Source organism: Fulvia fulva, chromosome 2, assembly GCF_020509005.1.
Source record: "Fulvia fulva chromosome 2, complete sequence".
NCBI classification, from domain to species: domain Eukaryota; kingdom Fungi; phylum Ascomycota; class Dothideomycetes; order Mycosphaerellales; family Mycosphaerellaceae; genus Fulvia; species Fulvia fulva.
Genome location: NC_063013.1, coordinates 5,204,016 through 5,229,587, shown reverse-complemented (window position 1 = coordinate 5,229,587; position 25,572 = coordinate 5,204,016). Strand labels below are relative to the sequence as shown.

General features: G+C 49.8%; 8 protein-coding genes across 8 annotated transcripts; 6 read left to right on the top strand and 2 right to left on the bottom strand.

Annotated features, from left to right (window-relative positions):
- Positions 1-7,510: 7,510 nt before the first annotated feature.
- CLAFUR5_03403 (uncharacterized protein) lies at positions 7,511-8,575 on the top strand (the record flags this gene model as incomplete). Its single annotated transcript, XM_047902551.1, has 1 exon — positions 7,511-8,575. The coding sequence occupies one exon, from the start codon at positions 7,511-7,513 to the stop codon at positions 8,573-8,575; it is 1,065 nt and encodes a 354-aa protein (XP_047757470.1).
- A 2,229-nt stretch (positions 8,576-10,804) lies between these two features.
- CLAFUR5_03402 (uncharacterized protein) lies at positions 10,805-11,956 on the top strand (the record flags this gene model as incomplete). Its single annotated transcript, XM_047902550.1, has 1 exon — positions 10,805-11,956. One exon carries the CDS (start codon positions 10,805-10,807, stop codon positions 11,954-11,956), a length of 1,152 nt encoding a protein of 383 aa, XP_047757471.1.
- Positions 11,957-12,281: 325 nt separating this feature from the next.
- CLAFUR5_03401 (Ribonuclease Z 1) lies at positions 12,282-15,287 on the bottom strand (the record flags this gene model as incomplete). The annotated part of the gene is made up of 1 exon (XM_047902549.1): positions 12,282-15,287. One exon carries the CDS (start codon positions 15,285-15,287, stop codon positions 12,282-12,284), a length of 3,006 nt encoding a protein of 1,001 aa, XP_047757472.1.
- A 1,060-nt stretch (positions 15,288-16,347) lies between these two features.
- Positions 16,348-18,321, top strand: CLAFUR5_03400 (Asperlicin C monooxygenase; the record flags this gene model as incomplete). Its single annotated transcript, XM_047902548.1, has 3 exons — positions 16,348-16,771; positions 17,033-17,079; positions 17,134-18,321. 3 exons carry the CDS (start codon positions 16,348-16,350, stop codon positions 18,319-18,321), a joined length of 1,659 nt encoding a protein of 552 aa, XP_047757473.1.
- Positions 18,322-19,234: 913 nt separating this feature from the next.
- CLAFUR5_03399 (Cytochrome P450 monooxygenase) lies at positions 19,235-20,086 on the top strand (the record flags this gene model as incomplete). Its single annotated transcript, XM_047902547.1, has 1 exon — positions 19,235-20,086. One exon carries the CDS (start codon positions 19,235-19,237, stop codon positions 20,084-20,086), a length of 852 nt encoding a protein of 283 aa, XP_047757518.1.
- A 643-nt stretch (positions 20,087-20,729) lies between these two features.
- On the bottom strand, positions 20,730-21,293 carry CLAFUR5_03398 (uncharacterized protein; the record flags this gene model as incomplete). The annotated part of the gene is made up of 1 exon (XM_047902546.1): positions 20,730-21,293. One exon carries the CDS (start codon positions 21,291-21,293, stop codon positions 20,730-20,732), a length of 564 nt encoding a protein of 187 aa, XP_047757519.1.
- Positions 21,294-22,082: 789 nt separating this feature from the next.
- On the top strand, positions 22,083-22,879 carry CLAFUR5_03397 (uncharacterized protein; the record flags this gene model as incomplete). Its single annotated transcript, XM_047902545.1, has 3 exons — positions 22,083-22,527; positions 22,578-22,752; positions 22,810-22,879. 3 exons carry the CDS (start codon positions 22,083-22,085, stop codon positions 22,877-22,879), a joined length of 690 nt encoding a protein of 229 aa, XP_047757512.1.
- Positions 22,880-23,769: 890 nt separating this feature from the next.
- Positions 23,770-24,863, top strand: CLAFUR5_03396 (Arabinan endo-1,5-alpha-L-arabinosidase A; the record flags this gene model as incomplete). The annotated part of the gene is made up of 3 exons (XM_047902544.1): positions 23,770-24,525; positions 24,575-24,710; positions 24,775-24,863. The coding sequence occupies 3 exons, from the start codon at positions 23,770-23,772 to the stop codon at positions 24,861-24,863; spliced, it is 981 nt and encodes a 326-aa protein (XP_047757513.1).
- Positions 24,864-25,572: the final 709 nt, after the last annotated feature.

Sequence of the window (25,572 nt, the reverse complement as noted above, 5' to 3'; positions counted from 1 at the left end):
GTATATTCCTTAATAACATCCTATATATCGTATAAGCGTCTATCTACTTCCCTATCGCCGAAAGTCTTAATAAAGTACTTACGGTTTAGACGGTTACGGAAAAGCATTAGCTTAGTCTCGTCGGTCTACTCTATCTAAGTACGTAGCTTCGAGTAGCGAGCGTAGAAGGTAATAAAGGTCTCGCCCTACTCCTACTTATAGGTAGCGATATTAACTATAGCCTTAGTTCCTTCGTTATAGGTACCGTACTAGCGCGTTATCTAATCTAGTAGTTCTTTACTAGTCTTGAACTCGTTAAATAATTGTTGTCTAGGTACGGGGATCCTCGGCTTAATACTTCTCTAAGGGTCACCCTATGTCTATCTATATATAAAACGTAGGCCATCTACCTCGGAGCGAAAAGTAGTTATAGTTAGCTTAAGAAGCACGCTACTATACTAACTATCGAAGTTAGGGTCGTTATCGTTCTTAAAGTACTTCGGGTTAGGTACGCCCTTACTAACCTCGATACCGCGTATTAGAGTACGGTTAATAGTAAAGAGGCGTTCTAAAAGTTCGGTTAGGGGAGTCTATATACGGGTATTACGCGCTCGAGAGTCGCGACCGTTATTATTATTAGGTCGTAGACGGTTTCTATTACGTCCTTAGTCGTTATTACTATTACCGTCATTATTATTATTACTACCGCCTCCGCCGCCGCCGCCTCTACTAGTAGCTTTACGATACTTACGTATTAGCTACTTAAGTAAAGTCTCGCGCGGAGGTAAATAGGAGGGTCGGCGACTAGAGCGGCCCCTACCTCTCTTCTATATAGTGTCTTTAGTAGCTTAGAGTCGAGTCTTTAGATCGTTAACCTGCTTCTATAGAGACTAGTTCTTAGCTTTGGCATCCTATATCTTCTTTATCTCCTTTTCGTAAATCTCGCTAAATTACTATATAGGTTATTAGCCTCCCTATACTTCTTCTCTACCTCTTATAACTTTGCTAGGTTATAATCCTTCTTACTCTTTAGGTCTACGGCCATCTTCTATATTATAGCCTCCTCGCTTCGTAGTATCTTATAGATACGGTTATACTCGGTATATAGCGTAGTATACTAGGTGTTCTAGAGGTTATTAGCTCGCTCTATTATACCGAGTTGTCTACCTTTAGTAATCGCTATATTTACTACCTATAGTACAAAGTCGTAGGTAGTCTTCGGGTACTAGGATACGAGGGTCGTAAGTTTGTCTAGTATAATATTCTAGTATTCGGATACGAGAACATACTCTACCTCGTCGAGTAATAGGTACATCTCGTCTAGGTCGCCGCCTAGGTTCTCTTCGAGCTTAAACTCGAATAGTTCTATAAAGTCAATCTTACTACCTTCTCTCTCGCTCGAAGGCTTTCTAGTAAGCTTTATCAATTTCCTATTATAGCGCGACACCGGTGTCTACTATAACCCGCCGGTTACCGTCCTATATCTAACTCTAAGGGAAAGAGGCGAGGTCGGAGAAAAGAGATATACGCTACTTACCTTTACTCTTAGCCTTTAGTAGCGGTAGTATACCGCCGTTCGTCTATAAAGTTATATTATCTAGGTTCGGGGGAGGCGTAACGATGCCTATTTCCTAACTGTCTACGAGCGCGCGACTACCTACTAATAATATCGCCGCGTCACGTTCTCTAGGTATTTACGCGCTATACGCCTTACCGTATTCTATATTCTAATACGACTCTACGCGTCCTTCGAGTTCTATAGTTCTGTCTATTCCTATTGTTACGCGTCCCTTACCTAGATCCGCGATCTAGGTAGGGTAGTAGAATAAACTATAAGGGCGCGCGTACTATAGGGTCCGAATAAGAGAGTTGTTATTCTACGAAGCTACGAAAGAGGAGCGCGAGGCGCGGCGAAGTTATAAAGTAAAGCCAAGCCGTACTAACCCGATACGGAAGGTCCGCGGTTTACCCGGGCCGACGTAGCTATAGTAAGGGGTCGCGGGCTACCCGTAATAAGTAATAATAACCTTAGAAGGGAGTAGGGCTCTATAGGGGGCTTAAGGTAAGTAAGTATAAGAGAACGGACGACCTAGTACTAATATACCCGCCTCCTAGAAGACCGAGAGACCTTAGCCGGGCGGTAAACAAGTAAGGCTAAATACAAATCGTCGGGTCGTTCTAATCTTAGCTATAGCTAATTAGATTAGGAACCTAAGGTATATAAGCCCAGGAAGAATATATAAGTATAGAGATAGACCTGACTAATAATAACGAATAATATAATATAGTAATATAATAATTATATAGTATAATATAAATAAGAGTAAGGATAAGGTATAACGCTACTTTCTATAGAAGCCCGACCTACTATAGTACTACGTTGTCGTAATAGAAGAACTATAGATCAACCTATATATAGAGTCCCTAGCTACGTATAATAATAAGAGATACTATATAGTTATTACGGGCGAGCGGGGAGTAACGCTAAGGATATATATCTACGTTAGTAAGACGAAAGACCTTAATATATAGGAGACTATACTATAACTATAGTAAGGAAGACGAGGCGACTTAATATCAATCTAGATCGATATATCCTAAGGACCTATCTAGATCTATAGTGTCTATAACCTACTACTATAGAGCCGTACGAGTAAGGAAATAGGGACCCTTATCTACCTAGAGAAGGCCCTATACTAAGGAGTATAATATATACTCTTAGGCGACCTTAACCTCTACTACCCTTAATAGGGGCTCGACTTTACTCCCCTATATACGTTCCTAGGAGGATAGCTACTCGATATAACTATACGATACAGAATAGCTCTAGTAACCCTAAAGAGAATAGAGACGTAGAAGGCGCGTATAAGTACGAGTATAATCGACCTATACTTCCTATTATAGGAACTTAAGGAAAGACTAGTTAACTACCGGCTAAACTACGTACTAGAAGCATCCTCTAACTATATCTCTATATAGATAACGCTCGACGTAAAAGCTATAGAGGAGCCTATAAGAGAAGCCCGCCGTAATTAAAAGAAAGCTTAATAGGACGAAATACGGTAATACCTTATAGTAAACCTACCGTAGAACTAGACCCTCGAGACGACAACCTAGTTAGACTATATAGTAGAATAAGTCACTACTATAATCTAGTAAGTAGTAGAACAATATATACTACTACCCGAACCCTCGACCTACTAGAAGCCTTACTAGACCTAGGCATATACTACGAAGGTAAAGGAAGTAAGGAAGGTAAGGAGACAATAGATAGAAGAATCTACTTAAGAAGTAAAGGCTTGATATAGCCGCGCGGTATAGGATAAGAAGGTATAGATACAGCGCGACAAACTATAAGAATAGAGAGCGATAGTAGGGATATTTATAGAGCACCTAGAGTAAATATAGAGACTTACTAAATAGGTAAGATCACCCGAGGAGAAAGGGCTCCCTACTTCCCCCTAATCGTAAACCGCGAAGAGGTTACCTAAACTACGCCTAGAGATAAAGCTAGAGCCTTAGCCGATCACTTCTTCTCGATATACGTAGAGGCGGACCTTACTAATATAGACTCGATAACGTACCCGGAGCTATTAGAAATAGACTAGGCGGTTACCCTAGAGACAGTAGAGGGAGTTATAGGCAAGCTTAAGGGACGAAAAGCCCTAGGGCTAGATAAGATACCTAACCTCCTACTAAAAGAGTATAAGAAGGAAATCGTCCCGAGCCTAGTAGCCCTTTTTACCGTATACCTACGATAATAACACTACCCAAAGCCGTATAGAGAATTAATAATAGTAGTACTTAGGAAGCTATAGAAGGAGGACTATACTCGACTTAAGTCATACTAAATCTATCTATCTATATAGTTAGTCTCTAGGCTACCTTCTATATTACTTATTAGATTGTCTTCGGGATTTAGTATAATAGCGCTTTTAGCCCTTCTAGTAGCTATACTATAGTGTTCTTATATACCCGGGCTAGGTGTTCGTTATCCCCTAGTAAGTTTTCCGCCTCTATATATAGGGTTGTCTACGCTATATTATTTGTCGTTAGCCTCTACTTTCTATATAGTAGGCCTTAGCTTATGTCCTAGATTATTCCTTAGCTCGTTCCCTAGTTTAGCTCTTAGCTATTCTACTCTATTACGTACTCTAGTTACGTAACTCTTAATCTCCTATTCCTTAACCTAATAACCTATAATTCTTAATAACAAAGGACATAACGGTAATATATACTAACTTATTATATAGACGTCGTAGTCTTAATAATCTCGAGGATATCCTATAAGCTCTCTTTATATTAGCTCTTAGCTAGGTCGTACCTATTATAGAACGGCTATCTAATTAGACTCTTTAATTCTTTTTCGACGATACGAACGCTTATTAAGGACTTCTATAGTAGAATATCGCGGATTATATTAGTACGGTTACGGCAATTATAACCTAGCTCTACTAAATATAACTCGACTAGACTCCGTATACTAATACGCTACGACTATAGAGCCTAGATATACCTCTTTAGCTTAGCCTTCTAAAGTCTAAGCTTATAGGCTAGATCTACGGTATTAGTAATAGTAGGATTCTTATTAGGCTCGGCGTCCTCTTTAGCTATATTGGATATTAGCTATTCTTATTCTTCCTCTTCGAGCTCGTTATCGTCGCTAAGCTCTTTATCTAGCTAGTCCTCCTATACATCTTTATCTTATAGAGCGATAATAGGTAACTCGATATGTTCCTTATAGATACTAAGCTCGGAAATTAGCCTATTAGGAATACTAGACGGTATTATAAGAGAGCTATTACTACCTATTACCGTATCTCCTTCTATATCGAGATTATTATCGTCGTCCTTCTCTTTATCTTTACTATTATCGGCGACTAGTAGATTAATAACTAGAGAATTAGAGGGCGGAACGCTCGATAGGCTTAAGCTTAAATCTAGGCCTAAGCTAGTACTTATAGTAACGGTAAGTACGACTTAGATTACGAGTATATTATATTAGTATAGCGACGCTCGATATAGGATTAGATAATACGGTATAATCTAGGTTAGTTCCTAGAGAGAGAAGGAAGAGGAAGACGAAAGTTAGGCTTTATTAAGACGTAAGGAGAAGGTTAGTAAATACTCGGACTACTTCTAATATAAGTTATACGGTATTAGGTATTATAAGTCTATATAATTAGCGGCTATTACTATTTACCTATAACTAGCCGGCTTAGCTTAGTCGCTATTTACTCTCGAGATTAGTTATACCTTAGTAATACCCGTATATATAATATATATTATATAACTACTTATCGTATCTATAGTCTTAAGTAGCTCCGAGTATTAAAACGCGTAAATTCTCTATAACGTAAAGTACTAGTAAGCTAGGAACAATAGTAAGCTAGGAATTTTGTCTTAGTACGACTAACTTCTTAATTATCGTACTATGTCTCAATAACATAATATATAATCGTCTAATAAAGAAGGCAGAATTGCTCTTACCCTCTCTACCTATCGTTAGGGCCAATTTCCGAGTCTCCTATACGTAGCTATAGTATATTACGTACCTTATTCGACGCTAACTAGCCGGTACTACGGAATTACTCCTCGCGTCGATACTCGCCCTATCTAGTACAAACTTACATTAGCTAAAGAACAGACGATTATTCGATATATCCTCGACCTCGATTCGCGAGGATTTACGCCTACTCTTAGCGAGGTAGTAGATATAGCGGATAAGCTACTCGGTAAACGCGACGCGGATCCGGTAGGTAAGAACTAGGTAGAGAGATTCGTTTTACGCTCTACCGAGCTTAAAACGGCCTTTAACCGAGCGAAGGACCATTAGAAAATACTCTAGAAAGATCTAGAAGTTATAAGCGCCTAGTTTAAGCTTATATAAGAGACAATTACTAAATATAGCGTATATAACGGCAATATCTATAACTTCGATAAGACGGGCTTTTAAATAGGCGTGTTTAGCTCTATAAAAGTCGTTACTAGCTTAGAACGACGCTCTCGCCCTACGGCTATTTAGCCTAGTAATAGAGAGTAGGTTTTAGTTCTTTAGAGTATCTATACCGCTAGCTACTCGACCCCGCCCTTTATTATCTATAAAGAGCGTATCTACATTTTAGTATAGTACGAAGAGGTAGATATACTACGGAATTAGAAGCTTACGGTCTCCGAGAATAGATAGATAAACAACGTGCTTAGCCTCGAGTAGTTGAAGCCCTTTAACGCGTATATATAGGCGCGTTCTATAGGTAGCTATAGATTGCTTATTTTGGACGGCTATAAGAGCTATTTAAACTAGGGGTTTAAGGACTACTATCTAGACTATAAGATTCTTACGCTCTATATACCGGCGTATTTGTCGTAAATCCTATAGCCTCTTAACGTAGTTTGTTTTACGCCGTTAAAGCTAAAGTATTTATAACGCGTACGGGACTTAGCGCGTTAGCGCGTCTTCTATATTAACAAAGAAACCTTCCTTCCGGCGTTTAAAGACGTATTTTTCGACGTATTTACCGCGTCAAACTATAAGAAGGCCTTTAAGGCTATAGGGTTAGTTCCTATTAACGCGTAAGTAGTACTTAATCGCCTTAATATACGCCTACGAACCCCGCTAGGACTACCCCCGCCTTAGACGACATTATAGTAGTCTTAAACTCTAAGCAATTCGAAGGAGTTTACGTTATAATCTAAGCTTATATACGACGCTATACTAAGCAACTCCAAAATAGCTTATAATAGCTTCTCTTAGCTTATAAAAGGCGGCGAAGTAATGCTATAAGAGAATGCGCTTCTTAGAGCTCGTAACTCTAAGCTTGAACGATAAGTTAAGACTCTTATAAAGCGCCGATCTTATAAACGAAAGCGTCTCTAGTACGGCGGGGTCTTAGAGTATAGAGTTAGCTTATTATAGGTAGTCGTCGAGTCGTTAAAGGCTATAGAATAGTCAAAGAAGAGTCGTAGGTCAGAGGGTACGAAAGAGGGCTAGCTAAGTAGACGGCGGTATAGTAACTACAGTCGGACTAGCTATAACGTACGAATATACTAGGAAGATAAAGAGAATAATTCTAAATCGGATAAGAGTATTAAGTTCACTAGTTCTCTATTTGATAGTAGTGAAAACGATTAATGAAGAATGCGAGTTGGTCGTGCCAAGACAAAACTCCTAGCTTACTAGTGTTCCTAGCTTACTAGTACTTTACGTTATTATATTTCTTTATAGATACGTTCTATAGTAATCTATAAGACTACGCGGTCTAGTACTAGACCCTTAGGGATTAGACGTAGTAGGTATAATGTGATTAGCCGAGATTATATCACGTGTTTTGCCTAAGGCTCCATCACCTACACCCGCTACTCATTTTCAATCCACAGGGTCTGAATGGAGATAGCTACGTAATCCGGAAGCGTCAGCGCGGCTTCCAAGATGCTCACGCTATCATATGAACTTCTCTCGTGACATGTCACCCCTTTTGCTGTACGCTTCAACAGTATTCGACTATCCGTGTCACTACGATTACTAAAAGCAATGGACAAAATGAAAGGCCTCGCCAAGGGCGGATGGCATCCTAAGGGTGATGTTTCGATCAAGAAAGACACCTGGAAGTCAGATCTGAAAGGAATAGCGACAGGCAAGAAGAAGGACCCTTACGAGGGGGGACGAAATCATCAATCTGCTCCGTTATCAAGCCTCCGCGATCCCGACGCATTTGGCCCGCCGCCGAAGACACGGAGCATGGGCGCAGGCGGTGCAATCAGTCGTACAGGCACTGCTTCAGCAGCATCTACAGGACCTACCGGTGGACTAGGTGGGCCTGCTGTGGAGAGTGGTTATGCACAGCGGAAACGCATGGAAGAAGAGGAAGCACGGCAACAAGCAGAATTGGAAGCAGAAAGAGCAGCGCAGGCACGGCGTGAAGAGGGCTACAGAAGGGATACCACAGGCCTGAGCACCGCACATCTTCCCGCGCCGCCTGTACGCAGAGGGACACCTGGAAGTGGTACAGCTAGTCCCGCTCTGCCACCGCGAGTGCCGCCGAGGCAGAATCAAGCGCCTACTCCAGGTCTTCCACCAAGGCAGAATGAATACCCCGATGAGTATACTCCTGCTCCGCCGCCGAGCTATGGTGAAGCTTTGAAACAGCCGCAAGCTCCCACCCCTCAGGCTCTACCGCCTCGGACCCTTCCTCCACTCAATGCGACCAGCACAAATCAGGGTGCAGCAACGAGACTTGGACAGGCCGGAGTTTCTGTACCCGGCTTCGGCACAAGCGGCGGAGGCGACGGCGTGAACATATCATCGCCACGAAGAGCGTACGACCGGGAGCAAGCTTCGGGGCAATTGAACGAGCTTCAGCAACGATTTGCCAAGCTTAATGCAAGTACGGATGAGCGAGGTAACCCAATCACGCCAGCAGGATCTGCAGGCCTTGCTTCTGCAGCTGGCAAGAAAGCTCCTCCGCCTCCTCCACCGAAAAAGTCTAACATTGTTCCATATGCAGGCTTCGGACAGTCGGGTGCTTCGGGTTCCACAAGCAATGAAGCGCCAACACCGCCGCCCTTACCGTTGGGTAGCAAGCCGAAGCCATTTTGAGCAAGTTCTGTGACTTGGGAATGCAGAGACGCGTTCCAAATCTTTCCACTGCGACGATCGCGCATGTTGGACCTGGACTTGCAGACTTGAGCGTGATGATACTTCGCAATGCTACGAAGACTTTGACCACACGTGGTGCCCGTGACAAAGCTGCGTATCAGGAAAAGCCATTACCGGCCACAATGAGCAGCAGAATGAAGCAGTAGACCGCTACAAGCACGAGGGCAGGTCCTCGCTCGACTGGTTGCGGTATGGTTGGATCGTCTCCTCAGTGGGTCCTCCTGCTCACCCTGAAGTTGTTCCGTATCTGACGCTGCACCTTCGCCAGCCTGCCCTTGTAGCTCCTGCTCACCCTGAAGTTGTTCCGTATCTGACGCTGCACCTTCGCCAGCCTGCCCTTGTAGCTCCTGCTCTCTATTGCTAGGTTCAACTACCAGGCTCATGGTCCTTCTAATATCGAGGTCCACAGCTTGCTGTCCTGTGGCTGACTCGGGAGACGAATTACTGGCCATACTCTTGCTGCGCTCGGTCGTACGCCTGGTAACAAGCTTAATGTAACGCATATCTTGCTCGTAAAGACTACGCCGAGAGTGGCGGACATCTATCAGAGGCTGGCAGTGTCGCTGCGTGGAGTAGCTCAATCTTCGTGGCGCCGTAGTGGCCAGGCCGGAACTCCAGACATCGTCATCGCCATCTTGTCTGCTTTGAGGTTGATTAGCCAACATCCTTTCGAACGAGTCGAAAACTTTACATACATTAGTCTGGAGAACGGCCGGGACCAGGAGAATGTGTTGGGCATATTGTCACTGCTGCTGTTGATGAACATCATGGAAGACAAGTAACTCGGAGGGTGGATGACAGCGACAACTACTTACCAGCCGCACGTTCAACTCGCGGCTTCACTCGAAAGATCTGAGACATCTTCGTCAGCGTTTGCTATCATGGTACCTTCGCAGCAAACAAAGTCCCATTGTATTTTGAGACATCAGCATATTCTCAGCCTCATGAAAGTCCTTTCTTTGTTCGGACAATAGGGTGCAGGCAATCTGCCTCGTGAAATGACACAGCAGACAGCGCAGTTCTATGCGAGGATACAAACATGGTCTCCAGCACCAGGCACATTGCCCAGGACTGATGACCTAGATTGTATGTGAGCGTGGCAGACCCGTAGGTCTGCATATGATGTTTGCGGGCGATACTTCTCTTGGGCCTTCCTCCACTATCGGTGTCGTCCCTCTCGGTCGTGCAGTCGTGCAGTCGTGCGACTGTTCGGTCGTTTCAGGGCAGCAAGCCACGCAGTCGCCTCCGGACAGCTCCACCAGCACCGTTGGTGTCAAGGCCTAGATAGAAGAGTATTAGCCATAACCGAACCCCAAGTGACAGTGTCTTGCCAACTGCTGTTGTGCTAGAGAGACGAGGCCATCCGCTCTTGCGACTCTTCGCATTTACATATGCTTTCCACTCCAAAGGGGTGTCACGACCTGCAGAAGCCGTCGTGATCGCAGATGGTACATTTGCTGGCGCACGGGCTGGATCAAGAGAGTGGTACCTAAGCAGAAGCAAGTTAGCGCGCATATTGCGGCCACTCAGCCGCCTCCGGATAGCTCCACCAGCACCGTTGGTGTCAAGGCCTAGACAACAGACGTTAGCGCACGACATTCCTTTGTGCCCCTTGCTTTCACTTACGCTTTCCACTCCAAAAGGGTGTCACGACCTGCAGAAGCCGTCGTGATCGCAGATGGTACATTTGCTGGCGCACGGACCTGAACGAGGCGTCAGTACATCGTCTCCCAGCGAGAGATTAGTGCGATACAGTCGGCACCGCTGTATATACTGTCTAAGGTGTACTCACTGAATCGAGAGAATGGTACAACGGACTGAGTGGCTGTCGTTGGCGGAGTGTTGTCGCAGATCGGTCGGGAGAAGTGGTGGTGGGTGGTAATGATGTGATGATGTTGAAGAAAAGCAGAGAGAAGATGGTGGGAAGTGGAATGTAGGAAGACAGGAATCTGTCTGAAGAGCGAGCGGTTTTGAAGTTCGTGGGCGGACTGCACGGGCCGTTTTGCATCCGCGTTTGGCTGTCCCAACACGTGCCACAATTTCATTCACTTCGCAAAGAGGTGAATGCTCAAGAGACGGAACTTCTCTCGCCTTAAAAAGCGCGAGAGGCACAAAGTCCTTTCTAGCACTGTGCCGAACGTACCACCCCAGGTCGACACACTCACAGCCATGGCCGAGACCAGGGAACCATGGATGGCCGATGCCGACAAACCACTCGAAGGTCGAACACCACGCGAGATCGCGGAGAACGACGCGGACACGTCATATTTCCGCAACCTCTACACTCAATACGGCAATGAAAAGTGGCCAACGACGGACGGTAAGGACGAGTTCAAGGCTTTCCTCAGGCGCAAGGACAAGTTTCGAAATATCAACGACACCTCTGCATTCACCCCAAGTAGCCAAAACTCAACGCTGCCTAAATTGAAGGCGAATGCCATACGGTATCTACACCGCTATTCGACCGAGGGTCAGCCCCAGGCACAGAACCCCATCACAGCACCCACTCAGACTCCGGCCTCCAAGTTGCCAGTTGCTACCACGCCGGTGGTCGACACCGCTACAACTCCACAAGACCAACCTATTGACTCGAAGACAAGCAAGCGCTCGGCAGCACACCACATCAGTGAGGCTGAGACGCCAGGAAAGTTCAGAAAGCTCACAAAAACCTCAGGCCTTGCGACGAACGCGTCTACATCGGCAAGCTCCGCGCTCGACCCGAAGAAGCGACTTGTGACTGAGTCGTCGCGCGTCCCTCAGGACAGCCTTAGCAAAGAGGACGAATCTGGTACCCATGAGCTGCATCAACTCAACAAGAACCTCTTGGCAGAGCCTAATTACGCCAAACCTCAATCGCACTACACCGACAAGCCCACTGTCCCCGCTGCCGGCGCCCCTAGTGTAGTCGCGTCGCAGCAGAGTCAGCAACAAGGTCAGCTCGATGCGCCTCCATCACACGCGAGCAAGGCTCCTGTGAAGGGCACAGATCTTCTTGTCCTTCAACAGCGTCACGAGATCTCCCGTCTCAACGAGGTGCTTCACAATCTCCCAGCTGAGTATCAGCGTCAGGTGGATGAGCAGCGTGTTCGCAATACTGAACTACATCACACGATCGGCCGTCAGAACAAGCAGATCATCGACCTCGAGGCTGCGAGTCGACAGAAGGACGACGAGATCACCATGCTACGCCAGGCAAACTACAACTACGAGAAGGGGAATCTGATTCTACGAGGCATGCTAGCGGCTGCTGAGAGCAGGATCAAGGTGCCGGAGGAATGGGAGGAATTCACGGATCAGAGGCAATGTCTCGAATCCAAATAACACGATGCTGGTGATGAAGGAGATGCAAGGCTAACACTGTGTATGTTTCTGACCAAGCTGTTGTAGCGGATGCTAGAGAAGTCAGTAAGACTCGAGCAGATGAGCTGGGAATAGTGACGCATAGCATACAAGTGCTATAGACACATTTTGAAACCGTTTGTACTTCAGATACTCCGAAGGAACCCGGAACGAAGAACTAACTCAATGCAAACATAACATGACCGTGATCATAGCGTGCTGCACCTAAGGGCTCACGCTACATTGGAGACTGTACATATTAGTGCACAAGGTGCGAAGGTCTGTACAGTACCTCTACGATCTCGAGCTAATTATTCCTCTGGCTCTTCCCCTTCTTCTTCTCTTTCTCCTTTCTCCCAACAACATTAGCCGAATTCTTCTCCGCGACATCCGCCTGCTGACTCTTATCCTCTTCAGCAAAGAGCTTCAGCAGCGCCGGCGTGAACTTCTCCATATGTCCAATATCGCCCACCCTTACGTTCATGTAGTCGAAAGCCACGCAGACTTTCATGTCCGAGGTCAGCGTAAATCTAATCGCCTCCCCGGCAGCGCCGACCTTTGATGGCAGATCGTACTGCTGTCCGGTGTCGCCCTCGGAGGCAGGCTGGTCCGGAAGAGTCTGCTCGGCGACATCTGCGAGCGGTGCGTCCATGTTGTCGTCTGGATTTGCAGATTCGTCGTTGGTAGTGACCATCTCCTCATCAGCAGGAAGCTCTTCGTTGCCGCGTTCGAGGACTGGGACTTTCTGGTAGCGTTGACTGAAGTGAGTGAGGACGCAGGCCTTGGCGCGCATTTTCTGAGCAATGTCAAGCGCCTCGGATGTAGTGCTGTGATTCTTCGCTTCCGCGTCACCTTGTAGCTCGTCGTCAAAGGTCGCCTCATGGATGCAGACCGTGCTGTCCTTGCCTATCCGTACGAAGTCTTTGGAAGGCCGACAATCGCCTGAGTAGCTGACCTTGAAGCCGGACGGCGTTGTAATGCTCACAGCGCGGGCGCCGTGGCAATGTCGTACCTGGACGGCTTGGATGTCGGCCAGGCCGAGGTCAGACGGCGACAACACTGCTTCATCCAAGCGCGCTCTCTGGTCTTCCCAGCTCAAGTCCTTCAACTCACGTGGTGGTATGAACCATCCCAATCCCGACCAGTCGCGGCCTTTTTTAGTCACGGAGAGCGGCGCTAGCCTTGAATGGCCATAGTCCTCGAGCGCACTGTACTCGTAGAGCCATTGCAGCATGGCGGGCTCGGAAACGACAGCAAGACGCCTTTGCTGCTGTGCTTTCGCTGCGTAGCCGGCCTGCTGATCTGCAAGCGATGCTGGCTGGCTACCATGCACTTGCTGATACCACTCCTTGATCACACTGGTCGTTCCCAACTGATGGTCGGCGTGCATGTGACTGATCCAGAGAATCTTCAGATCTTGCAAGATCTGCTTGAGATCAGTACCGAAGACTCTTCTCAACTGGCCCAACGTATTCTCGCCCGCATCAAGCAGGATGTTACCCCAGCCTGGCACCCTCACCAACGTAGCAGAAACGTTGCGATACTTGCTTGGGAGAGCTGAACCAGTACCAAGCGTTGTGACTTGGGCATCTTGAGCTCCAGGCGGTAGACTGTCGAGCCACTTCTGCATGTCGCTGTCGATGATTTTCGATGCCTGTTGAGCTTTGATCGCCTCTTCCATTACTTCCTTCGGCACTTCTGCAGCAGTCTCGGCGATCTTCAATGCTGGTACCGCATCCTTCGTCTGGACTTCTATCGAAGGCTCAAGCTGCACCATCTGTCCTCGGACAGCGATGCGTGCAGGCAGAGGTTTGCTCGTTTGTGTCTCTTGATAGGCTGACGTGCCACCGTATGTCTGGGGAGCACCGTCCTCGGCATCATGCACGGGAACAGAGTATCGAGCAGGATCGAGCTCTCTCAGGCGCACTGTTGCGGCAGTGGCGGAATCGAGCGCAATATTGTTGGGACAATAGTCTGGTGACGAGACGACGTGCTCCAGATTGTTGAACTCCTTCATGAATGCTTGTAATCTTGGGTCAGTAGCGACATCTTTGCCGCAGATCCAGGTCACAGCACCAACACCCTCCATGACTTTTGGCTCGCGCCACTCGGGCCGCGATATCAAATTGTCAATGTATTCTGGCCCAGGCAAGCTGATGACAGCAACACCTCCTCCAACTCTGCTGGGGCTAAGGACCTGCTCAGTTGTGATAGTCTCGCCATCTGAGTTCTGAACACTTTCGCCCTTTGACAACTGGGCCCAGGCCCGACCTTTGGGCACCTTCAGCTCTTGTGCTCGTTCAGGGTGAAACTTGCCTCGTTGCATGTGGTTCCTGATGATGTAGCTCACGGCCTCCTTGGCAGGTTCGACGTGAGGCAGACTCTCCACCAGCGCACCTGGCCACGGTCTTCGAACAAGGACTTTGAGGTTGAGATCTGGAACTGGTTCCTTGCCGCCAGGCATCGGCCCACGATACTTCTCTAGCTTGTTCGTCTGAGCATTCCGGACGAACACGGTAGCAGGCTGCTTGACATCCGCAAGTGATGTCTCGTACAAGGTGTCCAGCCGCCATGACGAGTTAAACATTTCTGACACCACAGCTTTCACAGTAAGATAGTCCCGCTCCTTCTGTGTCAAGTCTTCGCTGACAGTGAGTGTGCCGTTCTTCTCGCCAAAAGCCTCGTCCAAACTGCGTTTTCGCGGACTAGCAGATTCGGGAGGTGTGGCGCTCGCTCCTTTGGGATTATCCGGTGAGATTGACATGGCCCATACCTTGATGTTGTCGTCTGCCCAGAATGGTGCCCATTCATCTTCCTGCTGCGTCCGTGTGTCTCCATCTCGTATTTCGTGGATGTTCACGGGCATTCCCTTCCGAAACACAAATCTTCTCGCAGTCGCCAAAGTATGGTTGAGATTCGGAGGCCCAAATATTGTCAAGGTATTGCTTGCTTCCTTCTTAGCCTGCTCTTCCAATTGCTTCATCTCAGGCGTGCCATCCATAATACCATCTCTCTTCGCCTTAGCCTTGACCTTCTTCAATGCATCTTCCCAACTGCTGGCCTGGCTGCTCGCAGAAGAATCGGCCAATGTCAAGATCATACCAACCAAGCCTCCCGTGTTCGTCCATTCCGTTCTCCCTGTCAAGAAGCACTCCGACACCTTCAGCAGCCTCGCTCCCATCTGCACACATGCCCGCTGTGTGCCTTCGGCGAGACTGCCAATCAAATATCTCTTGTTGTCGAAGTGGAGAAGAAGGGTGGTACCAGGCGTGTCCGCAGTCGGCGTGGTGAGGATCTGCACGTGCGATCTCATCTTGTAGAGAGCCTGGAACGAGGGCTTGATATACTCGGTAAATAATCGCGGAAAGCGCGGACGCAGAAGTGCTTTATGCTTGTCATAGAATATTACCTCACCAAGCTCATTGTTTATGGTATGGCTTCCGCTGGCCTGCTCTTGTCCTAGGCGTTTCAGACCGCCAATGGATGATCTCCTGCGCCAGGATACAGTAGGAGTATCGCGTGGGTACGTTCCGCGAACAATGGACTGGAAATATGCAGTCACTCGTTCTGGCTCTTTTGGTGCAGGAAGCTGTTGAGGATGCTCGTCCTTGGCAGAGTCCGGCGACTTCCGGGTCTTATGGGCAGTCAGGAGATTTGTGAGTGCAGAAAGTAGTTCCTTGTTCGCTGTGGGAGCAGAGGTGAAGTTGCGTGAAATGGTCGGGCTCGCGTGTCTGTCGAAGTTGAGATTGGAAATGCCGGGTGATGGTGAAGTCGTTATGCTCGTGAAGCGCTTGGCCAAGATGTGCGTAGAAGCCAATGTGGCGATTTGTACGTCGAGTAAGAAGGAGGATTTGCGATATATGCGTATCCTTGTTGTATGTACAATGCTGTGTGTTTGTGAAATGGAGCGTGGAGCGTGGAGCCTGGAGCGTGGAGCCTGGAGCGTGGAGCCTGGAGCGTGGAGCGTGGAGCCTGGAGCCTGGAGCGTGGAGCGTGGAGCCTGGAGCCTGGAGCCTGGAGCCTGGAGCCTGGAGCCTGGAGCCTGGAGCGTGGAGCCTGGAGCGCGTGCATGAAGCCGCCTCGCCGTCAACTTACATGTACTTTTGACATGAGTCACATGACATTGACAGCGCGAATCCCTGCTCAAAGCGGACCTGCCTCCGCGCCCTGTGAGAGTCCGTCGATGACTTGTTGGACAACATACATGCACTCGATCAACATGGAGATAGCCCACACAATTCCCAAGTATATGGACAGTATCGGAGAGATGAGTCGTTGCGCGTGAACGCTCCACACAGGAAACAATACCTGGGTAACGAGGCAGGAGCAAGTGAAGATAACACTTCCCAAAATACAATCGTCATCGAGGGGAGATGCACAAGATCGTCTACAACCATGACCATGCCATGGCACAGGGCGTGGACATCCGGCTGGCGCAGCAAGTGAGCCACCAGTACTTCGAGAATGACAAAGAGGCGCGCGTCATGTCGAATGGACAGCGTGTTGTAGCACATGTCGTGTTGGCTGCAGACGGTGTGCGGTCCAAGGCAAGAGACCTCGTGCTTGGCTACCATGACAAGCCTAAGCCAAGCGGCTATGCCGTCTACAGCGCCTGGATGAGCAGTGAAGACATCGCTAAGAACGACCTGACGAAAGACCTCGTCATTCACGGCGACTCTCACGTCTGCTGGATAGGACCCGACATCCACTTCATCGCTGCTGCTGCCGTCAAACGTGGCAAGGAGATCCTGACATACGGGGCCACGACGCCGAAGCACATGCTTACAAGACATATCCGTCACTTGTGGCTTCGCTTCAAAGCGCCAGGCTGTAGAGCTTCACATGGACAAGTCCATGCTTCACAATCGGCCTCACTTCACGCCGCGAAGCTGTTAAGCTCTCACAAGCTGGTGCAAACGCTGGCATATAAGCACTTCCTCCGTCTTCATCGTCTTCAGTCCACTCTTTCCACAACATCAACCTCCCTTCTCACCATCACCACTTGCATGGTTCCACACCACCTCACACACCTCCACAGCTTACAAGCATAGACGACAGAGGCTCAAGCGCTTCAAGAACACCACCAGCAGCTGCTCACTAACTTGGTATTGTGCTGGACCTGCTAGTGTTCACAACACATGTTGCTAACATTGCCGTAGGAACCTCACCACAACATGGCCCACTCCGGCATCTTGTTCGACAAGAAAAAGAATGCATCTTTCGGCCGCCTTCACGTGGGCTATCGTGCTTCTCACTGGACAAAGGTATGGTACCAGCCAGCACCAGAGGCCGAGGTCGATGACGACGGCACAGTCGAGATCGGTCTTTTCAAGCTCTCTACCGGAGGTGCTACTAGGCGCGAGCCGATGATGGGTGAAGTCGTATGGCTTCCACATTTCGAGCTAAAGGTCTTTAAGTCGACTAAGAACGCCGAGAAGGAACGTCTGCAGATGCAATACCTCTACGATGCCTGGCGATACCTTAACGAGCCCGACCCTCACCAAGTCCTGCAGCTGGAGCAAGAGCTAGACGATCCATTTAACCGCCAGTGGCAGTCTTGGTTTGAAGATGCAAAGAAGTGGAAATCGAGCAAGCTTCGTCGTCGTAGCAAGAGACGCACTGCGCGCACAGTGGCAGTTCGGAGCGCCGGCATCGATCTTGATAATGTCGAGGTCAACTCCGATACATCGGAGGATTCTGCCTACGAGAGTGAGGAAGACCTGTTCGTCCGCGACAAGGAGCCTATAGGTCCACCAGGATCTACAGGAAAGCGTAAAGCAGGCGGTAACGGAGGAGGTCCACCAAACAAGAAGAGTCCGAACAAGTCAAAGTCTTCTCCTGGCGACAAGGCCAAGCCACGTGGCAGAGCCTCAGACCAGGACGTTCCTATAAGCGGCGGACTCGGTGACATGCGCGACCGCGGTGGTTTGGGCGGGGAGAAGCATCTCGGAGGCTCTCTCTTCGGCCGCTTATCCTTTGGCAGCAGAACCAACCTTCCAGGACTCGACAACGACGAAGACAACGACAACGCATCGCGCGGCTCCAGAGGCTCGCTCACCTACGACAACCGCTCTCCTGAGCCACTTCCTGCCAGACGCAACGGCAGTGCCAGCAATACGTCAACCGTAGGACAGCGTGAGGCCGGCCAAGCGGTCTTAAGAGACAGATTCAAGCACCCAGCTGCAGCTGAGGCGGCGCGCGCTCGTCTACACAATGGAGATCTAGGCGAGTCAGAGGCGTTTAATTGGGCTATCAGAGAGTCTTCTCAGCTGCCAGAGAACGGGTCCAACGGCAGTCAGAGCAATGGTCAGAATGGTGCGAACGGCACTGGTGAGCATGAGGGATAGAGGGCACGATCCATCAAGACACACGAGGTTTGACCTCTTCAACGACTTCACAGCACTGCATCACAAAGCGACTTTACGACATGACTCCACGACTTGAGTTCACGACATCAGTTACGATCCATGATACGGCCCCCGACTTAACGACCCAATCCCACGACATGAATTCAGGACATCACTTAATGATCCACGACACAAGTTCCAACACAACTCCCCGACATCACTTCACGAGCACAAAACACATCCACAAGATTGCGACTATGTACGATGTCAGATTCCAGATAGGAACTGGATTCCCAGCAACTACCCAGCATATGATCTCCAGCGACAAGCAGTCACGATATGGACATGACTCGTGGTACATATGCACTATCTTTAGCCTGAAATGAAAACATGGAGTAGCATGCATGCTCCGCAAGCTTCACTTGCCGCAACTTCCACCATGCTGCAGCTTCACGGCAATGTTCTACCTGCAATTGCCGTGCTGGGTCACATGTTTCGTAATACTATCAGGTTGACTGTGGCATACCAAGGTCACGTTGTCGCGTCTTTGATCTCGAACAAGACTATCGTCATGTCATTCTCTGTCTGGCCCTTCAACATCAAGCTCTCCCACTCGATCGCTATCCTACTACTCTCCTTGCTCTTCGTTGCCATCCTTCTTCTTGTTCATGACTTCTACACTTGGCAATACCTCCCACCTGGCCCTCCCCCTCTTCCCTTCATAGGCAACAAACTCTCCCTCCCAAGATCTAAGCCTTGGCTCCAATTCCAAGAATGGTCAAAGCAGTATGGAGCCATCTGCACGATCTGGATCGGCCGCAAGCCAACGCTGGTCGTTTCGGATCCAGAAGTGGCAGCAGAATTGATGGAGAAGCGAAGCTCCAAGTACTCTTCCCGACCATGAATGGTAGTCATGGGCGAAGTCTACAACGGCAACACCAGCATTCTGACGCAACCGTACGGTAAAGCATGGTCCGTTCGGCGAAAGCTCTGGCACCAAGCTCTCAGTCCATCAGCGTTGAAACTGTACAAGCCAACGCAGGAGGCGGAGGCAACGAGACTCTGTAACGCCTTGCTGCTCAATTCGGAAGGCTTCGAGAAGGAGATCGAGCGGTTCACGAGTAGTGTCATCTTCTGTGTAGCTTATGGTCACCGCATCGACTCGTTGGAAGCGCAGGTGATCAAGGATCACTTCAGGTTCATGCAATATATGGCCAGGTTGAATATTCCTGGGAAGTACTTGGCTGAGACGTTCCCCTTTCTGGCGCGGTTACCGTCGTGGATTGCGAGGTGGAAGAGAGAAGTTCAGGATATGGGGAGACTGGAGGGTGAGGCGAATCTGGCATTATTGGAAATGGTCCACAGGGAGGTAGCAGAAGCAAGCGCGAAAGGATGCCCAGAAGCGGTGCCGGATAGCTTGTGTAAGATGTTGCTGGACTTGAGGGAGAGGGAGGAAGTGCCCCTGAGCGAGAAGCACTTCTCGTACATTCCTGCTTCGCTGTTCGGTGCTGGCTCGGACACGACCGCGAGTACGCTTTGCTCTGCGTTCTTGGGACTTGTCACACATCCGAACGTGCTGATGGTAGCGCAGACTGAGCTTGACGCTGTTGTCGGTGAGGGCAGAAGTCCTACTTCCGAGGATGAGCCAAGACTACCCTACCTGCGCGCGCTGGTTAGGGAGACTTTGCGATGGCGATCCGTAGCTGTGCTATGTGGCACGCCGCATGCATCCACTGAATATGATGTGTATCAGGGATACCACTGACCTGCTGGCATCACGATTCTGGGTAACAATTGGGCCATCAATCTCAATGAAGAGTACTATCCCGACCCACACCGCTATGACCCTGTGAGGTTCTTGTCTGATTCTGAGCGCGCTCAACTCGGCATCGAGAAATCGGCATACCTTGGGAACAAGGCCCACCCTTCAAAAGCAGGGCACTCTTCGTTTGGTTGGGGTCGTCGGATATGTCCAGGCGCTGATCTGGCAGTCAACAGTCTCTTCATTGCGCTCGGTAAGCTGTTTTGGGCGTACGATATCTTACCGATAGAGGGCAAACACTATGATACCTTCGCGTATACGGACGGGTTCAATATGAGGCCGCAGAGTCTCGAGTGTGTGATTCGAGTGAGGAGTGAGAGGCATAGAAATGTCTTGGAAACGGAGCACATTGACGCGTTGAATTGGCTGGAGAAATTCTCGCCATTCGAGTAGCGCTGCTGTAGCAATATTAGTCGAAAGGCAATGAGCATGGCTTGGAAGTTGCTCACCCTCGGAGGCACGCATCGCGTGGTGCATTGGTGTCGTCTTTTTGACGTGGAAGATTGCTTCGTGCTATCCATGTGCCTCACCGTCCGGCCACCGACCACGCCATCCATCTCCCCTTTCGCCCTTTCTAGCGCGCACTTCATCCTGCTAATGCCTCCCGTAGCTCCTCGCGTGACACCCTAAACTTGTACAAACCACCACCCTCATCTGCCGTCACCAAGCCCATAACTCCCTCAATGCCAATATGTCCCCACTTGCTGTCGCCCTCTACCTGCTCTCGCAATGCCGCCCGCGTGTCGAAGCTAGTGGGATGGCAGAAGAAAGAAGGAACCTTGCCATTGAGCAGTGCTCTGAGGACTCTTGGCTCCTCGATGAGATTCCAGTCGGAAGCAGCGCCATCGTAGTATTCGATCTTGATGATTTTGCTGCTGTAGATGATTTCGTCGAACTCGAGCCGAGTCTGTTTGCAAGCCCTAGACAGGCCAGAGACTGGTTTCTCGCTTTTGTTATTGGGGTCCTGGATGCTGGCTATGGCGACGAAGAGGTAGATGCGGTCGCGGAGCTCTCGTGGAATATTGAGGAGGAGGCACTCGGTCAGGGGCATGGTCTTGAGTTGCTTGTTGATCAGCTCTTGGAGGTAGCGTAGATTGATTCTGGCCATGGTTGGAACGGCCTCTTGGACCTGATCGAGGAGGGAAGTCATGGTTGCGGACTGCGTGGGTCAGTAGTGTCTCATCTGCAGGAGATGCTAGAACTTACAAGTGCTCTCTGTTGGCTGCTGGGGCTTTTCGGCTCGGAGGACAGTAGAATGGGGAAGACGTGAAAGTGGTAACAAGCCTGGGCTGGGTGAGCTTTGTTCGCGAGGATGGTGGCAATACTCTGCTCACTTCACCTCAGATGGCCATTCTCACCTTCACTGCCGCTCTTCCGGAGGCTTCTTGACCCTTAACGATCGAGTTTCATCTCGCGGTGGTCGGTGCTTGCAAATAGAGCACTGTGAGTGGCTAATATGCAGGGCAACCAGATCTCGTGCCAGGGCCTGCAGCAGCACATGGCTGCCATGGTGACTCAGCATCAACGGCCCTACAGGACAACAACGTGCTGTAGACACAACAAGCACCATGGTGTCGACCGCAGCGGCCTCAGCAGAGACCTCCAGCCATCCTCCATAGATCATGCTGCTGGATGAACATTCGAGAGGTCCGAATCGTTCATTTCTGTCGTCCTGTCCTCACGAGATTCTCATCGCTTCTCCCTGCAGCGTAAACGCGTGACGTACCAATTCGTCGAGCTGCGTTTCAGGTGAGGAACTGAAGCCAAAGTGAAAGGGGTCGCCCGTTGGCCAGCCACCAGACGCACACATATATTTTCACCTCCGCCCACAAACTTCTTCCTCCCACCGACTTCCCTCACCACTCTTTTCCCTCCACATCCTCTTTTACCCACCTTCATTCTACCTCTCCAGCACCAGCAAACAGCCATCACCAGCAAGATGACTCTCACCGTCCCACCACCAGGCGCTGCCGCCGCCAACTACAAGAAGGCGCTCACCCTCTATAGCGCCGGTGACGCCGTCGCCGCCACCCGCCAGGCCATTGAGAATCTCAATGACGCCTTCTGCCCAAGGTACATTCAAATCAAGAACTCCCTCATGGTAGGCACCCTAGTCGAAGATGAGGGTCATTCCTTCAACTACCTCAACCTCGCTGGTGAGGTCTTCCAGACCTTGGCGGAGGACATTCAGGGCGGCAGCAGTGAGGCAGAGCAAATGATGGATACAATTGATGAGGAGATTGTGGAGACTACCCGCCGTCGTGAGGGTGTGGATGGTCCAGTACAGCTGGCTGAGAAGGCTTTCACCATCGTCGACTACTCCGTTCTCGGCTTGGCACCAGAGCTCGACGTGTCGGCGGGGCTCCGCGACTATGTCAAAGACGGTATGTCGTCCTCACCAGTGATGTTCATGGCTAATGCTGATGCTTTCTAGCTCTCACCGCACGCGACGCCTCTCGAGCTGAGGCCGCCTTTCTGCGTGACGAGATGACTCGTGTGGTCAAGCTCAACGCTGAGACTGCTCGAGAGCTCGCTTGGGCGCGTGTCCAGAGCGTCCAGCACTCACCCGCCGACACCAAGGGCGGCCGCGCAGCCTACGCCACTCTCGTGTAAGTCTTCGAAGGCGTTGGAATGGGGATCCTCACCGACTGACGCGTCTTTTTCAGGCTGAAGTTCGTCCTCCTCTGCTGCATGCTCGTCATGTTCTTCTTCGGCCGCAACAAGGGCATCTGCTGAAAGCAGACTATGGCACTTGCATGTGAGTCTTCAACAGCGCCCAACCGCGAGACATCACCTGCTAACGCGTGTCACAGGCTCGCGTGTACACCATTGGCCTTTGCTCAACACGCTCTCTTGAACAACGTCAACGACAGTACCAACAGCACGTCACGCGGAAGCTCGACAGCATGCCACATGACAACTCATGGGCCAGGTATTGGCACACTGTTGGAGATGACAAGAGACGGACAACGCAGCTTGGCGACGTGAATTGTGAAGTCGGGTGAAGTTGACCTTCACCTCGGCAGGCACAACACCACAATTCAGGCAGCGAATCAAACATGCATCCAAACGAAACTCACTTTCACCTTCCTTCCCTGCACATTCTGTTTGCATCCCCGTCCTACATGTAGACTGTAGTCCTCTCGCTCGTTTCGCCCTGTTCGACGACATGCCTCATTGTGGCAATCGTCTGGTGCACTCCAACAGCGTCGATTCGGTCCTTCACACTTTCCTCCAAGCGAGCTTCTACGGAAAATTGCGATGGTTGATAACGAGGTGTGCGACTTCCGATTTGCCGGATCAGCAAGGATATGCTGCAACCGGAAAGTATGGACGTCGTGTTACTGTACATGCGACAGGCAAGCTTCACCCAGTTTTATTGGCGGCAAAATGTGCTATTTCCCACGGGACTCTGCTGGGCTCTGCAAGATTGGGGTGGAAGTATGCTTAATCTATTCCTACCGCGATCGAGTGTCCGTCTTCGTATCTCGTGCTGAGCGTTGGCTTTGTTTGAGGGGTGCACTGTATAAGAAAAAGGACGTTCCTCCTCGCCCCGGCCGAAGGTCCTGAGGCTCGATACTTTCGCACCGCTTTGCTTTCACCTTCCATTGTACATATCTGGGAAGATGTTATACAAGTCCGCCCTGCTGGCCCTGGGCTGTCTGTCTGGATACGTTCAGGCACAGTACGCCAAGCCAGGAGCATGTACCGGTGTTTGCGTCGACACACACGACCCTTCAGTCATCCGACGCAGCAGCGATGGCACTTACTTTCGCTTCTCGACAGGAGGATTGATCTCGATACACACCGCTCCAGATATCACCGGACCATGGACCTTCGCCTGCAAGATGTTGTCGACCAACTCGAAAGTGACCAAGCACGGCAACCCAGGCAGTGATCTGTGGGCTCCCGATGTCAGTCTCATAGGCGACACCTACTACGTCTACTACAGTGTCAGTACCTTTGGCACACAGAATAGTGGTATCGGCTTGGCCACATCAAAAACGATGAACTGTGGATCGTTCACCGACGTAGGAAGCGTTGGCATTACCTCTCGAGATGGCTCTGCTTACAATGCCATCGACGCGAACTTGTTCAACGATGGTGGTGTGTATCGCATGACGTTCGGGTCCTTCTGGAACAACCTATATCAAGTGCCCATGGCCAATCCACCGCGAGGAACTTCCGGTATATCGGTCCAGGTTGCGTACGATCCAGCTGGTGATCACAAGGTGGAAGGCCCTGCGCTCATCAAGAACGGCAAATACTACTACCTGTTCTTCTCGGCAGGTCAGTGCTGCGGGTTTGACACGAACCCAGCGCCGGCAGGGACAGAGTACCATGTCAAAGTCTGCCGGTCTACAAGTCCGAACAGTGGATTCGTAAGTCTTTCCATACGAGAGTGACTGCCGCCTTGCTGACGCTGTACAGGTCGACAATAACGGCGCATCGTGTCGAAGCGGCGGCGGAACGACCATTCTCGCCTCGCATGGTAACATCTATAGTGGAGGAGGCCAGTCCGTTTACAACGACCCAAAGAATGGCTGGATCATGGTATATCACTATGGTGAGTGCAGTATCACAAGAGTGCTCAGAAGTCTCAGACACCCAACTAACGCCATGTCCCTTAGTCAACACCAACATTGGCTATGCGAACGATCAGAAGCAGTTTGGATGGAACAAGCTCAGCTTCTCGAGCGGCTGGCCTGTGCTCGTATGATCTAACGACAGCACTCAGAAATGCGCACAGCATGCTTATAGGTAGCACAGATTTGCGAGTAGTTTTCAAGATACCAAGAATGCGTACATACAAGCGCACAAGTGAGGAAGTTCGCATAGTCCATCGCAGTCCCTCGAAGGTCTCGCCATCGGTGCTTCCACGTAGCGAGTCGTGCATGCAGCATCGTGAGATGCGGTGGAGACGTGTGCCGATATGATGGACTCCAGCGAAGCGTCCGGAAGGGCAGTCCTTTCCTTGTGTGGGTCGTGGCCTGATGCTGGCGTCTCGTGCAAGATCGTGATACACTTCTTGGCGCTGTTCGACTTTAGTGATGGCGAGTGCACAGCGGTGGCTTCGAAGCGCAGATGCTCATAAGCTCTGCGTCCAGCAATCGATTGTCGAGAGTCAAGAGCCGTGGTGCAGAGACTGCTTCCAGGTTGTTGCAAGTTGCAACATTCACTGCTCACGTGCGCTCCGCCAGGTTTCGCCCGAGCCGAAGCGGAAACCATACTCTAAGTAGACTAGCTTATGACGCGCTCCTGCCTTCTGGTAGAAACGAGAAGGTTCGTGGTTTGGGCTTCACGATGCTACTCGTGCATGCCAGCAGCGACTCGACCAATCGAGATCTTGGGCCTCAAACGTACATATTCCTGCTACACTTCCGCTACCAACTCTTCCCTCTCCACTGTCCAAACACAATATTCAACGT